This window comes from Myotis daubentonii, chromosome 8, assembly GCF_963259705.1.
Source record: "Myotis daubentonii chromosome 8, mMyoDau2.1, whole genome shotgun sequence".
Taxonomy (NCBI): Eukaryota; Metazoa; Chordata; class Mammalia; order Chiroptera; family Vespertilionidae; genus Myotis; species Myotis daubentonii.
In genome coordinates, this window is record NC_081847.1 from 62,821,717 (window position 1) to 62,836,876 (window position 15,160).

Below are 15,160 nucleotides of genomic sequence, written 5' to 3' on the forward strand. Positions count from 1 at the left end.
TACAAAGGGAAGACACCCAGCACTTAGACACCTTACACAGACTAGACCAGCAAGTAGCCGAGCTAAGCTCTGTGCTGAAATCTCCACGGCACAGCGTTAGCGTTTTCCGGTTAAGCCCTTTTGAAAGCTGGGTTTTAAACATTGATTTTAGGGATCATTACCTGTGAATCCATTTAGCAGTTGCTCTGCCTGCTTTTTAACCTGTCCCAGGTACTTAATGGACTGAGAAGGGTTCAGTCAATAGTGCTGTTGAAATGTGGGGAAATTATACTCAGTCAAATGTCAGTGAGGCCAGGTGCACTCCCCCCCGCCCCCCACCCCCACCTCCCGCAACAGATTCTCAGGTGATGTGACATCGCCAGTATTGCCACCCTGTCTGATCTGCTAGCAGTCTCACATGGTCCACGCTCTCAGCAGTGAGAAGGCAGCCGGGGTCAGGAGACTGGCCTGGTGCCAGCCCTGCAGGGGCCTGGATCCTTTACTGACTTGCACTGCGGATCGTGCTCGCTGGGGGGAAGTGAACCAGGCTGTTAACCACGCCGACACATAAACTTCCGTTATCAGGGCGTGCTAGGCTCCTGGCTCCTTCTTCCAGACCCTGTCAGCTCGAAAACACCCAAGTCCACCTGTGTTCGTGTTGTCCTCTACCAGTGCAGCTATCATTCTTCACTGTAACTTTGTCTTTGATTCCAAATGGCGAAATTTAAAATTAAAGAAGTACTCACGCCTAAGGATGTCAAATCAACTTCAGTTAGGGACATCCATCTTCTAACTCATTCTGTCATCCTCATCTTCTCCCACTTCTCTCTCTCTCTCTCTCTCTCTCTCTCTCTCTCTCTCTCTCTCACACACACACACACACACACACACACACACACACGCATGAACGCACGCATGCAGACGTATCTGGGTCATTACAAAGCGAGGTTGGAAAGTCATGTGCTCAGGGAAGTCCTCTGAGAAAGCCAGGAGGGCCACTTTCTCCATGACACTGTTTATACAAAAATCATGGCCAGTTTTGCTTACTCATGTGGGCTCCTCCCTGGACTGCAGAAGCTCCAGCCCCTCACCACACTGTGGATTGTGGTTTTATTATCGAACCTTGAAGGGCTGGTGGCAGTAACGCTCCTGACCAACACTGGCTCCATGTGCATTTTCAATGCTGTTGTCCTAGGGCACGAGAGCAGAACAAATCCCATAGCACCCTGAGAGCGCCTAGCAACCAACATTAACTGATTTGGATTAACTTATTTCTTCTTTACAGGAAGAAGAAAATCACAAGGGAAATCTTCAAAGGTAAGTAAGATCGAGGGAAACAATAGTAGACGACTGAAATAAAATCCCCTTGTCTGGAAATTCCACCTGTCACTGTGGTCTATTACAATACGCTCTTCAAAATGACTTAAAATAAGACTTCTGAATGAGTAATTGCTTTATTATTTTTAATGTAATAAATGTATTTTTTTTTTATTGTTAACAACAAAAAGGCCAGAGATCTGCTGTGTTTGCTTATTAGCTTTAGGGTAAGAACTTTGTCGTTATAGTTGTGTATTGTGTATATTAGGGAATGATTGTGGTAAATAGTTTTTGAAAAGCCCATGGAAACTCCTCTCTTCTAATTTAAAATCTGGAAAAACTCCCTCTTGCTAGGCTAGGAGACCTTATACTATGCCAGTGATTTTCTATGCAACATGTTTCAGATGCATCCTGGTTTTTGTAGTTATTGTTCTGTTTCACTTCGGATGCTGCTGAGGTTGATGCCTTTCCTTTATCTACCTGGTCTCTGTTCCACATCCATCCATCCCAGCCCTGAAGGCCAGGTCCCCACACAGGTGCCACTGAATCAACTCTGAGTGGTTCCTCTGTGGGCAGGTGTGGGGGTTAGATGAGCCACATCCAAGAGTGGCTCTAGCCCCCAGCATTCTGAAGCTCAGTGTTAATTCAGCCACTTCCTGACACGACCAGAGACAAGAAGAGGGAAATCACGCTTGCAGGAAAGCTTAAGACCTAGTAACAAATCGAGGTACACATTTATGTCCAGCACTGGTTATCGCCAGCTTCCTGTTTTTCAGAGGGCATGGGACAGTTTGTAGGTTATTTCTAATATAGAAATATCACTGACTTTGCCTTCAGTGAGAAATAATAAGATGGAAAGCCTAACGGTGGCATTTGTCGCCTAGACCCTTACCCCACGGTGACCACCACAAGAGCATGTGCCCCAGGGTGAGGGCAGAGCCACCGGGAGCTTTGCTGGCTCTGTGGGCCAGTCCAGGTGGCACACAGACCCCATTTCTGGCCTCACCATCATTAATCAATCCTAGAGTGGAGAGGCCAATGGACTTCATGTGGGACTCCCTCGGCAGGGCCTGGGCTGGGCATAGAAAGTCACTTATGTATTCAAGCCTCAGTTTGGAGGTAGGTGGGTATTGGTGTCTTATGGGGAAGTGGTCTAGTTGCAGAAACCACGAGTGTGCATACACCTCACCTCCCTGGCACCCATCCAGAGGGATCCCAGGCCCGAGGGTCCAGGGCCTGCACCGACAGGCATGGCCAGCCCCAGGCTTCCTTCCTGGCCACTACTTCTTTGCCCTGGGAGAGCTGACAAGCTGTCTGAATGCTCCAGCATCCCCCGACCTAGCATGCCAGATCTCCAGCACCCGGCCTACAGGGGGAAGTCAGTAAACTCCTGTCAAGTAGAAATATATTGAATTAAAGTGCTAATACATTGAGGAATCTACAGCTAAAACCACATCTGTCGGGCAGGAACTTACCCCAAACTGGCTGCTGCTTTAGCTCACCTGTCTTCACCTTCCATTGTGTGCATGTGGATTGTCTTCCTCGTGTCCAGAAATACAGGAGGAGCAGGAACAAAGAGAAGGCCTGACTGTAAAGCAGGGAGCAGAGAGGGGAGAGGAGAGCCGAGCCCCGTTGGTGGATTTGGGCAGGGCCAGGGGGAAATTTCATTTGAAAACGTATTTGAAAATTTACTTGTTGGCCTAGATCAGTGATGATGAACCTTTTGAGCTCGGCATGTCAGCATTTTGAAAAACCCTAACTTAACTCTGGTGCCGTGTCACATACAGAAATTTTTTGATATTTGCAACCATAGTAAAACAAAGACTTATATTTTTGATATTTATTTTATGTATTTAAATGTCATTTAACAAAGAAAAATCAACCAAAAAAATGAGTTCGCGTGTCACCTCTGACACGCGTGTCATAGGTTCGCCATCACTGGCCTAGTTCCATCTTCTACTTTCCTATCTTCTACATCTTCCACTTGGCCTTTGGAGATCGTTAGTACTTCAAGTCAATAGAGGATGAGGCCAATGGGTGAAAAAGACTTCAGATGATAGTTGTTTTGTTGTGGTAGCTCCCCCACCCCCACCCCAAACCATTAGCTGGTTCTGGATCGGAACTATGGCGGTCCGTGTCTGTAGCATGAGCACCTGCCATAATGCTCGGCACTCGGGAAGCTCCCAGTACAGTGGGGACGGAAGGCTCTGGTCAGTAGATGGAGACGCCAGGCCACAGCCAGGTGTCCCTTCCTCCTGTGGGGCACCGTAGGCTGAAGTGAAGCATCCAAGGTGGCTTGGAGCTTAGCTATGCCTGCCTGAGAGCCCCACCTTCCACTCATTCCCAGTGTTTGTGGGTTGGCTGTGTTGCATTCTGACCCAGACACAGGTCCTGGAACAATTCCAGAGCCATAAAAAGCCCATTGAACATCCACAGGGCCAGCTCAGGGGTGGAGAGCATCAAGCGGCTGGAAAGCCTTCTCATAGTTATGGTAGCGACTGGCACGACACAGGCACGTGCCATGCAGGTTGGCAGGCACCCGGGCTGGCAGGCAGCTGACACTGTCTCCTCTCCTACTCCTTCTCCCAGGGCGGTGTCCGTGTCCTCCATGTCTGAGTTCCAGCGCCTGATGGACGTCTCTCCCTTCCTGCCGGAGAAAGGCCTGCCCGCGGCCAGTAGCAAAGAGGACATCACTCCCCCCCTGTCCCCTGACGATCTGAAGTACATCGAGGAGTTCAACAGCAAGAGCTGGGACGAGAGGCCTCCAGACCCCTGGGCAGGCAGGACCGAGGTGGGGCGGGCTGGGGGCGAGGCCAGTGTGGAGCCTTTCCCTGACTCATCCTGGTACCTCACCACGAGCGTCACCATGACCACGGACACTATGACCAGCCCCGAGCACTGCCAGAAGCAGCCCCTGCGGAGCCATGTCCGCACCGAGCCGTCCGGGGTGCGGGTGCTGCACAGCCCGCCTGCCGTCCGCAGGATGGACAGCATCGTGGTGGCCGGCGGTGAGAGCTCGGGCCACCCGGAACCCGAGGGCCAGTTCGCTACAAGCAGAGCCCGAGGGGGCCCAGGAGACACTAAGGGGGGCCCCTCAGAACACATGCTTGGCAGGTGGCCTTGTGCCCCTCCCAGGCAACCCCGAGACTATGGAGAGGGAGGCCTGCGCCCCCTGGATGGCACCCTCTGCCCCTCTCTGGGCTTCGCCTCCCCGCTGCACAGCCTGGGGATATCCAAGAACATGAGTGACGACATGAAGGAGGTGGCCTTCTCTGTCAGGAATGCCATCTGCTCTAATTCCCCCGAGCCCCTGGTCAAGGACATGGCCTGCCAGACCAATGGGTCCCAGACCACTGGGACGCAGACCGTGCAGACCATCAGCGTCGGCCTGCAGACCGAAGCCCTGCGCAGCAGCGCCGTCACCAGCAGCCCCCACAAGTGTCTCACACCAAAGGCAGGGGGGGGTGCCACGCCCGCATCGTCTCCGTCCCGTGGCCTTAGGAGCAGGCAGGTGGCCCCCGCCATCGAGAAGGTGCAGGCCAAGTTCGAACGGACATGCTGCTCCCCCAAGTATGGGTCTCCCAAGCTGCAGAGGAAGCCCCTCCCCAAAGCTGACCAGCCAAATAACAGGACCTCGCCAGGGCTGGCCCAGAAGGGGTGCAGTGAGTCGGCCTGGGCCCGCTCCACCACCACACGGGAGAGCCCCGTGCACACCGCCATCAACGACGGCCTCTCCAGTCTCTTCAACATCATTGACCACAGCCCCGTGGTGCAGGACCCCTTCCAGAAGGGGATGCGGGCTGGGGGTCGGTCTCGCTCAGCAGAACCGCAGCCGGAGCTGGGCCTAGGCCAGGACACCAGCCCCAGTTCCCGGGGACGGTCACCCAGCCCCATCGGGGTTGGCTCAGAGACCTGTAGGGAGGAAGGGGGAGAGGGCACGCCTGTGAGACAGGACTTATCCGCTCCCCCTGGCTACACGTTCACCGAGAGTGTAGCCCGGATCCTCCATAAGAAGCTACTGGAGCACGCCTTAAAGGAGGAGAGGAGGCAGGCACCCCAAGGCCTCCCAAGTCTTAACAGTGACAGCCTCGTGGGAGAGACAGTCAAAGCCGAACCAGGGTCCATCGAGGTAATGAAAGCTGAGTATTCCACACCCTCACCCTACCAGCTCTTCCACTCAAATGCTGGGAAAACAAGTTTGAACCTGGGATTGTACTAGGTCATTTGATTTTAAGAATCCTGGCCTATAATAGGTTCTTGTGAGCTGGGGAGACACCTGGTTTATGGGAGAATGGAATAGGCAGAAACATGAACTCTGAGCTACTTTTTAAAAGTGATTCAGGTTCTCTTCTCTGGTCTAAGTGATGGCTGCTCATTTGTTTAACTGAGCGTTTCACTTGGGGTCATAATGTGCCATCTTTGGGGGTAAATTTGTGTCCTAGGAATGTCAGTGTGTAAAGTATGGGAGTTGTGTCAGGGCTTTCTGTATGCTCCCGGTCGTTCTATCTGACAGCATGAGTGGTGTGCCAGGGAGGGTTTGAGAGTGTGGATTCTAGAACTTCTCACAAGGAGCTACAGCAGCTGGACTCAAGTGTGGGCTTCAGTGCAAAGCTGTAGCCTTCCATCTCACACATTACTCTCTGTGTCCATGAAGCCCCCCAGTAATAACCCAGGCGAGGCAACACACACAATCAAAACCCTACCTTCATGCAGTGCGATTATCCTCTGACACATCGCCTATTATCACATTATCATTATACTAGAGGCCCGGTGCATGAAATTCGTGCACTGGGGGATTGGGGAGAGTGTCCCTTAGCCCAGCCTGCACCCTCTCCAATTTGGGACCCCTCGGGGGATGTCGGGCCTAAACCGGCAATCAGACATCCCTCTCACAATCCAGGACTGCTGGCTCCCAACCGTTTGCCTGCCTGCCTGCCTGATTGCCCCTAACTGCTTCTGCCTGCCAGCCTGATCACCCCCCTAACCACTCCCCTGCCAGCCAGATCGACGCCTAACTGCTCCTCTGCTAGCCCGATTGCCCTCAACTGCCTTCTCCTGCCAGCCGATCACCCCCAACTGCCCTCCCCTGCCAGCCCAGTCGCCCCTAACTGCCCTCCCCTGCCAGCCCAGTCACCCCCAATTGCCCTCCCCTGCCAGCCCGGTCACCCCTAACTGCCCTCCCCTGCTGGCCTGGTCCCCCCTAACTTCCCTCCCCTGCAGGCCTGTTCCCCCCAACTGCCCTCCCCTGCAGGCCTGCCCCCCACAACTGCCCTCCTCTGCAGGCCTGGTCACCCCCAACTGCCCTCCCCTGCCGGCCCAGTTGCCCCTAACTGCCCTCCCCTGCAGGCCATCTTGTGACCACATGGGGGTGGCCATCTTTGACCACATGGAGGTAGCCATCTTTGCAAGGATGTGACAGTCAATTTGCATGTTACCTCTTTATTATATAGGATGAATACACATACTGTCACATTGTCATGTAATTATTATTATGTCCCTGTTAACAATATCCTCAAATCAGTCAACCTTGAATTCTGTTCTGATGCCTAGCCACATGTGGTATACTCATCCCATGCCACCTTAAAAAGCAATCCCCATTTCCACTTCCAGAATGAGCAAAATAAAACCTAGCCCGATGACAATGCTGGGGGTGACAGAAGTGGTGATGCCTGCCTCCCATTGCTGACGACACTTGGTCAGTCACTGTTCGGGAGTGATCCATGTGTAGACTTGAGTGTGAGCCCTGACCCATCAGTAGCCCATATGGACACACTCCACCCCACTGGGATCCAGACACCCACCCACAGGCATTCTCCAGGCCGGGCAGCCGAGTGGATGGCGAGGGTCGGCAGGAAGAAGAGAAACTCGCTCCTTGAGCCACCCACTTCTTTCCCACTGCCATGGCCTGGGCCTCATGAGTAAGAAGAAACGTGTATTTCTACATTCTGTCCCACATTTCACAGGGAAACAATGATGGTCAGTTTCCCAGTCTCATCCATCAAGTGGTATTTAACTCAGTATATAGAGTTTAAATCTCAAATGGGTTAAACCATGCCAGTGACCTACTGAAATGGCAATGCCATATGGTTCAACCTGACCTTGATGGTCCATGGCCCACATGTTCCGAAGATGCAAGTCTTTGTGATACAGTGGTGTGCAGGCTCTGAGAAGAACACATACCGTGGCTGAGTGTTCTCAGATGGTGTCACCCCATCCTTCGGGGCCCTCAGGTAAGTGGCGCACTGCTGCGGAGGGTTTGTGTGAATGCCTGCCTCCTCAGGGCCCGGGAGGCATCAGCTGAAATCAGGGCTTTGTCCCAAAGCATTAACTGGCTGTGTCTGGAATGTCCATTTATATTTGAAACTAAATAGAAATTAATTTTTAGGAACCAAAAAAATTCTTTGAGTTAAAAAACAATCTATGATAATATGAAGAATGGTTTAATGACTGAATCATAGTACTCGGGTGTGAAAATGGTTTTACCGGTACAAAGCTATGCCCAGCCCTTTGACTCACTGTCAAGACTTCCTTCTCACTAGGTGTGCTCACCACCTTAGAGATGACCGGCCGTTTGACGGGAGCACAGCAGAGTTTCGGGGTCAGAGCCTGACTGGAGCACTCCCCGGCACCGTTTCAATGTCCTGGACTCATTTTCCTTTGTTGTTGTTGCAATTTTACGTGTTCTAGATTCCAGTGGAATTACTTCTTGTCTGAATTGACTACTATATATTAGACCCAATGGGGAGCCCTTCTTGTCATAAATTTTGTGGTGGTTCTGGGTTTTCATTTCAAAATCTCCAGTGATTCTGAGTTGCCATCCTGCTGTGCGTGGCCTGCCGGGGCTCTCCCTGGGTGGTCACAGAGAGACGGGGACGTAGGGGTCCTGGCTGGGACCCGCACAGCAGGACCTCCCACTCTCACCCACACCCTGCTTACTCTTTTCTCTTGAAGCCCTAACACCCATGCCGCGATGCAGAGAAGCTGTGAGGAGGAGTTCTGGCGTGAAGAGAATGGAAATAATCTGGAAATGCAGATCTATTCTTCTCTCCCATACCTAAGTGTAAAATGGGAGGAGCGTTTTAGTGTGAGCAGCGGTCGCTGCATCATTGTGACAAACTGGCTGTTCTATGCCTCCTTTCAAATACAAGAGTCATGCAACTTCCATCTCTCTGTGCCAAAGGATGGTTGAAGTGTTACGCCAAAGGGCAACTCAGGGAAGACTAGAAATGAGGAGGGAGAGGCCTGTGGCTATTCCACAGGGAGGCCATCCCTCCCTTCGGACATGGCCGAGGAGAGGCCTGTGTGCCCAGGAATGCCATGCCACTTTTGGGGACTTCCTGCTTCTCCTGGTAGCTGTCCCTGGAGCTGGCACCTGGCTTGTTGATGTAAAACCTTTACTGTTCTTCTTTTTTAAAAAAATACTTTTCAACCTACTTGCTTTTCTTTTCTTTCTCTGTCTGTTCTGTCCAGAACCAAACTGTCTTACTAACTGCCCCCTGGGGACTCTAGCCCTGCCTGCCTCATGCCGTAAGTGCTTTCGTCCTTCTTCCCAAACTGTCTGGAGGGGGCATTGGTGTAACTCGGGGTTGGCGCCAGACACTCAGAAACAGGTGGAATCATCCCAGGTAGATCTGCTTTGTAGAGGCAGCCGCCCCACTGGCTCTGGGTCCGTCTGCAGGGACAGACTGATGGCCTGTACAATCCCTTTTGCCGAGGGTTGACTGCTTGGTGCAAAGAAAGGCTCCCCAGTTATAGAGACCCCGCCTAGGTTTCTGCTCCCTGTGCAGTTTGCAGCCACTGTGCTTTCGGAGAGGGGACTGTCTCTGACAGAGTTCTAGCCTGTGGGGATCTGCTGGACCTGCTACCGGTATTTGGTGGCACATATATCAGGTGCAACCATAATGCAATGAGGCTTCTTTTGCTACAACCACACCAGAAGGAATAAAAGCAAATACATCTTGTCCTTCCAGGTGTTCACCGTAGGTGACCTAGTAAGTGCTCAATAAGTATTTGTTGATTGAATAAACAGCAAAGTCACCCCTGCTCCAAAAAATATTCTCAGAATTGACTCCAGAGCCCAAGTCGAGGCACATGAGAAAACGGGAGCCTTCTGTGTCATCAAGGACATAATTAGCTCATTCACTGATCTCACGCCGAAGCACTCAGGGCCAAAGTACAGTTGTTTCTCCAAGACTAAAGTGCTCCAAGCACCAGAGGCCCACAGAGCCCACGGCGAGGCCTGTCGGGAAAGGACAGTGTGGTGTGCTTCTGTGTGCTGGGATGGCCACCCGCCATCGCTTCCTGTGGGAGCCCCCAAACAGGTGCTGGTGAAGAGGTGGCACAACACGAATGGGAAGTGCATCCCCGTCCCACATCGGCCAGGTGGGAACTGGCTGCAATGTGTCCAGTAACCCTCTAGCACAGCGGTTCTCAACCTGTGGGTCGTGACCCCTTTGGGGGTCGAACGACTCTTTCACAGGGGTGGCCTAAGACCATTGGAAAACACATATATAATTACATATTGTTTTTGTGATTAATCACTACTCTTTAATTATGTTCAATTTGTAACAATGAAATTGGGGGCCACCACAAAATGAGGAACTGTATTAAAGGGTCGCGGCGTTAGGAAGGTTGAGAACCACTGCTCTAGCAGCAGCCCCACCAGCACACACACTTGCACACAACACACTCATACTAGCACAAGCACACACAACCCTTACAACACCAGGAGCAGTGACACCAGAAGACACAAGACAGTAGCAGATTTCCCGAACCATGCGCCCCCTCATGCCCTGGGCTGAGGTGAGGTAAGGACACAGCTCACCCCCGCGTAAGTTCGCATCCCAGCTATCTCCGGGCCCACGGTGTGTTCACAGGCAGGCACCTCAGGTTGTCATGGTTCTCATTAGCATATGTGCTTTGCTGACTGGGGCCTCCCGATTGTCATAGAAAGTGCCAACCACAGAAGAGGCAGGGACCGGCAACAAGCAGTCTCCATGTTAGTGCTCCTTCTCTGCGGGCCCCACGGGGAGGCAGCCTCCTCACTCCATCACTCTCCTGTCCGCCTTCCATCTTCTTCCTTGTCACCTGGTTTTCATCACATCGTCTTTCAACACAGCCGCTGACTCTTCCCTGTGTCGCTCGCCTGCGCTGCTGACTACCTCTTCCTCATTCTGACCTCTGCAGTTGCTTGTCACCTCTCTTTAAATCCTCTGACTTACCTCCTGGCTGGCTCGGAGGGTCTTTGCTCTGTGCCATCGGCATTGCAGTGGTTTACCATCTCAGCTTTCTGTTGTCTGAGTGTCATTTGGGCAGATGGGTCCCACCCTGTAGAGCTCCCCGTATCTTCCTGCCACAGCTTTGCACATGTCTCTGTGCCAGCAAATTCCCAGTGTGGTGTCCTTGTTTCCCGTCGTGGAGACCAAGCCCTGAGAAGACGTATTCCAGGTGATGTGCACCATGATGGAGGGTGTCTGGCATTAACTGTTCTCAGAAGGTGTGGGATGCCCGCAACACAAGAGCACGAGCACACTCTGACTCCCCTTTCTTAAAATGCTGCTGCAAGGAGGAGTCATTAAAGAAAACTAGACCTAAATTAAAATTTTTGCCTGCAGCATTTTTTCATGTTGTGGGAGTGTGTTTCACCCACTGCCAGTCAATTTGGGATAAGCAGTAGCAGAGCTTGTTTTGAGGTGAGTCTCATTCCTAACACAGCTGATGAAATCAAGAGAGGCTGTCCTCTTAGGACCGTCATTGTCACCAAGTAGATCACTCAGGAGGACCAGAGTGATGGGATCAGCTGGATCAGACCCACCACGTGGCCGGGGTAGACCACATGTGGCCTGTGGCTTTCCCGCCCTCCATAGGTGCCAGCCCAGTTCGGATGGTGCTCTGTAAACACACCCATCTCAAGGCTTTGCCATGTTTTATCCTCACTCGATGTCTTCCCATTACTGTCATCACTGATCATTCCTGTTGAGGTCTTTCCTTACCATTTTAAGTCATTCTCCATGAGCAAAATATAATTTAGCATGCAGAAGTTCCCCTTGGTCTGTTGCATTGAGTCTGTCGAGAAGTGTATTTGGGGGAAATCCCTCCCACCCCCGGAGGCACTGTCTGTCTGAGTAACCCTGTCTTTCTCTTTCTGGCTTTGAAGGAACTACCTTGTTCTGCTCTAGCTCCATCCCTAGAATCCTGCTTCTCCAGGCCCGAGAGACCAGCAAACCGCCGCCCTCCATCCCGCTGGGCCCCACATTCCCCCACTGCCTCTACGGCTCCATCGCTCGGAGACCCGACCTCCTTGGAGGAGTTCGGGGAGGAGGAGCCCCCCGGGGAGAAGCTGCACCAGTGACGGATGCAAGTTTGCATGGATTATCACAGAATAATTCACTGTAATTTGCATAACCACACCATCATCATCCACCAAACTCTGCCCAAAAGGAGAGAGCTCGTTTTCCCAAGGTCAAAGAACGTGTTTAAAAAAACACACAGCTGCTGATTGTTCAACCTCTGACCTGAGATGTTTCTAGAACGAAACAGTAAATGTGCCTGTAATAACTTAATTTTTTTCATAGCTCAGAAAACTATTTTTGTCTCCATCTTTTTTACACACAGTATATTAAAAAAGGGTACATAAGATATAAATAAATTTTAAAAAATAAACGTTTTAAAGATGTACATTTTACAAGATCCTGAACACCCTCACTCTAAGACTGACTGCCTCTCTGTTAAATTTGCACTGTTACATTTTGGTTTGCTTTATTTCCACGTTGAATTAGAGTGTTTTAAGTTAATTTTCTTTTCTCAGTGTTTTTGATTTTTAAGAACTTTTGAAAACTTCAGACCGTCTGGTAAAATGAACTTTTTGTAGTGAAAAAGTCAGGAAGCCAATAGTCAAGACAGATGCCCTGTATGCTGGAGGGAACACACGTCAGCGTTTAGGAAAAGGGCACCGAGTCCTCAGCGGGGCTCACCAAATTCTTTGTATAATCCACATATTCCACCGACTTGCACGTCTTCGGGTTCGAGGCGCTGGGGTGCATGTACATACTGCTGCTGTGGGCTCACCATCGCCCGAGTGAGTCGTCCCGTTGTGCACATTGTGAGTTCCCTCGTACTGTACTTTCGTTGTCTTCTTGCATCGATGATACAACATTCGTGGCTTTTTTAAATTATTGTTAAAAGATGAACTGACAATACGCAGTGTTTACTCAAAATTTTCTGTTTACGGGGAAAATATTACACATGAGGATACCGGATTGGAACCAAGGACGGTGGCTCGGAGTCTGTACGAGACAATGATGAAGTAGAAATAAAGCCTTGACATGATGGCAGCCTGTTGCAGACCTGGTGTCTCACACGCCCGCTGTCTCTCCTCAGGGCTCAAGAGGAGAGGTGCCATAAACGGGGGATCGCGGGACAGGGGAGCTCATGGGAAAAGGCAACCGCTGCTAACGAGGCGCCTATTGGAATACGCTGAGTGCGTGATGGTGTAGTTTCACTGGATTGTAAGAGCCTCCTGAAGTAGATACAAAGGCAACTTCATTCTTGTTGAAAAAGCCAAAAGGGGTGGATGTAGGGTTGGGGGGTGGTGAGGACACTGGCTACCCACAAGTCAGAATGGGCCAGCCTCTGTCCCTCTCCCCTCATTGGGAAAGCAGGAGTGGCCAGTGACTCCTGAACAGACGTTTCCAACCTGGTGCTGAGATGGATTTGAGAGAGTAGAAGTCTATAAAAGCGACATGCTGCCCAGAACACACGAAGGACTATTTTAGGCTAGATCTTCTGGCTTTAATATTTCATGAACGCAACAATTCTCTTCTTATCTACACAGGCTCTTAGAATAAGTTCTATTCTTAGCATTAGCACAGTTCCATCATTAAATATTTTCAAAAAAAATGGAAAGCAACAACTACTGATACGGATGTAGACTCCGTGGAACCCTGGTGTACTGTTGGTGGGGATGTAGAATGGTGCAGCCTCTCTGGAAAACAGTGGGATGATTCCTTAAAAAGTTAAACAGTATTTTCATATGATCCAGCAATTCCACTTCTGGGCTATAGGCCCAGAGGAATTAAAAGCTAAGACTTGAACATATATTTGTACACCCATGTTCATAGAAGCATTGTTTACAACAGAGTGGAATCAACCCCCCGCCCCCATGTCCATTGATGGATGAATGGATACATAAAATGTGGTCTACACATAGAGTGGAATATTATTCAGCCTTAGAAAGGAAGGAGAGTCTAACTCATACTACAACATGGGTGAACCTTGAGAACATTATGCTATGTAAAATAGGCCATTCACAAAAATAACAAATATTGTAAGATTCCACTTACACAGGGTGAGGCAAAAATAGGTTTACAGTTAGTCATATGAAAAATAATACAATAATTCATAAATAATACAATAAATGTTTTGCTTACTCAACTGTAAGCCTACTTTTGGCCCATGGTGTGGAACCTAGAATAGTCAAATTCACAGATTTAAAAAAAGCAAAATGATGGTGACCATAATGTGGGAAGAGGGAAGAATGGAAGTTGGTGTTTAACGGGTATAGATTTCTGTTTAGGATGATGAAAAGTTCTGGAAATGGATAGTGGTGATGGTTGCATGACCATATGATTAAATGGTAAATGTATTTTACCACAATGACAATGTTTTAATCTAAAAACTAAATATTTCACTTAACCACTCTAGATGGAACTGCAAACAAACTATCAACATGTTGACAATTTTTGTGTGTGCCTACCTTGTGCCAGGGTAAATGCTGGGAGGTACAATAACATCCTTTCAGCTGGAAGCAACCGCTAGCAGCCAGGAGGGTTGTCAGTACTCATAACTGAAAAGGCTTTGGGGTCAAGGGCAGTTACAATCCAGGGCCTTGAAGAAAGCCATCAGGACTCTGCCTGTCTCCTGGCTCTGCTCTCCTGTGTGGCTTTATTCTTAGACAAACATCCCAGGAGTTGGCAGTGATCATCCCCAGTGGCTCCTGTCAGTTTAGCAACTCCTAGAGAAAGAGGGTCTCTTACCAGTAGCTCTTGCGGAAGCCCCAAGACTGATGAGTCTCCTGGATCTGCTTTAATTCACATCTGCCTGAGCCTATTGCAGACAGATTAGCCCAGCAAAGGAAAACCAAGGAGCTGGGAGAATAGAGGGGGAAAGTGCATGGAAGACAGCAAAACTGCTCACAACTGTGGGGTACTCTCAGTTATAAGGAGAGGTTCTGGTCATCAGAGAGAACTTGCTATCTAAGTGGGGGAGATGGACTTCCCAGGCACAAAACAAAATGGGGAGAAAAGGAGGGGAGGGATATGTAAATCCTAAGTTAAAGGGCTTGAGTCGGACCTCGAAGGAAGAGCAGGATTTTTAAAAAATATATTGTTATTTATTAGAGAAACATCAATGATGAGAGAATCACTGATTGGCTGCCTCCTGCATGCCCAGGTATATGCCCTTGATGGGAATCAAACCTGGGACCCCTCAGTATGCAGCCCGACTGAGCCAAACCAGCTAGGGCAGAATTTAAATATGAAGGCAAGAGAGGTGGTTCGGTGGGAGAAGAGTAGGAGCAGCTACGTGAGGAGGTGGTAAAAAGAGCATTTGACCAAGGCAGGGAGGCAGTACCTGGGCTGGAAGCAGGTCCAGTGAGCAAAGCCACTTCGTGCAACATCAGTGCCTTAAAAGACTGTTCGGAACTTCTCCAACCACCCACTTTTCTACTAGTTGGGCTTTGTATTCTTGAGTCCATTTATTGTGGAACCACCCCAACTTTTGCAAAGGCAAGATGGTGGAATGAAACACTTTCTACACTCCTGTCCAAATGAATGCTGAGGCAGCTACGGGGGCGATGCGGGCTCAG

The 15,160-nt window shown here is 50.1% G+C and overlaps 1 protein-coding gene across 5 annotated transcripts in view; it reads left to right on the forward strand.

Annotated features, from left to right (window-relative positions):
* MTCL1 (microtubule crosslinking factor 1) overlaps window positions 1-12,629 on the forward strand; it is a 120,900-nt gene extending 108,271 nt beyond the window's left edge. For 3 of the 5 annotated variants that reach the window (XM_059706603.1, XM_059706604.1, XM_059706606.1), the window contains 3 exons: window positions 1,265-1,296; window positions 3,886-5,425; window positions 11,453-12,629. In XM_059706603.1, the coding sequence (XP_059562586.1) occupies window positions 1,265-1,296; window positions 3,886-5,425; window positions 11,453-11,647 (1,767 nt within the window). In that variant the 3' untranslated portion in view covers window positions 11,648-12,629. Of the gene's footprint in view, window positions 1-1,264; window positions 1,297-3,885; window positions 5,426-8,766; window positions 8,824-11,452 lie in introns of all 5 variants that reach the window. The other 2 variants (XM_059706607.1, XM_059706608.1) reach the window with 1 other exon arrangement.
* Window positions 12,630-15,160: the final 2,531 nt, after the last annotated feature.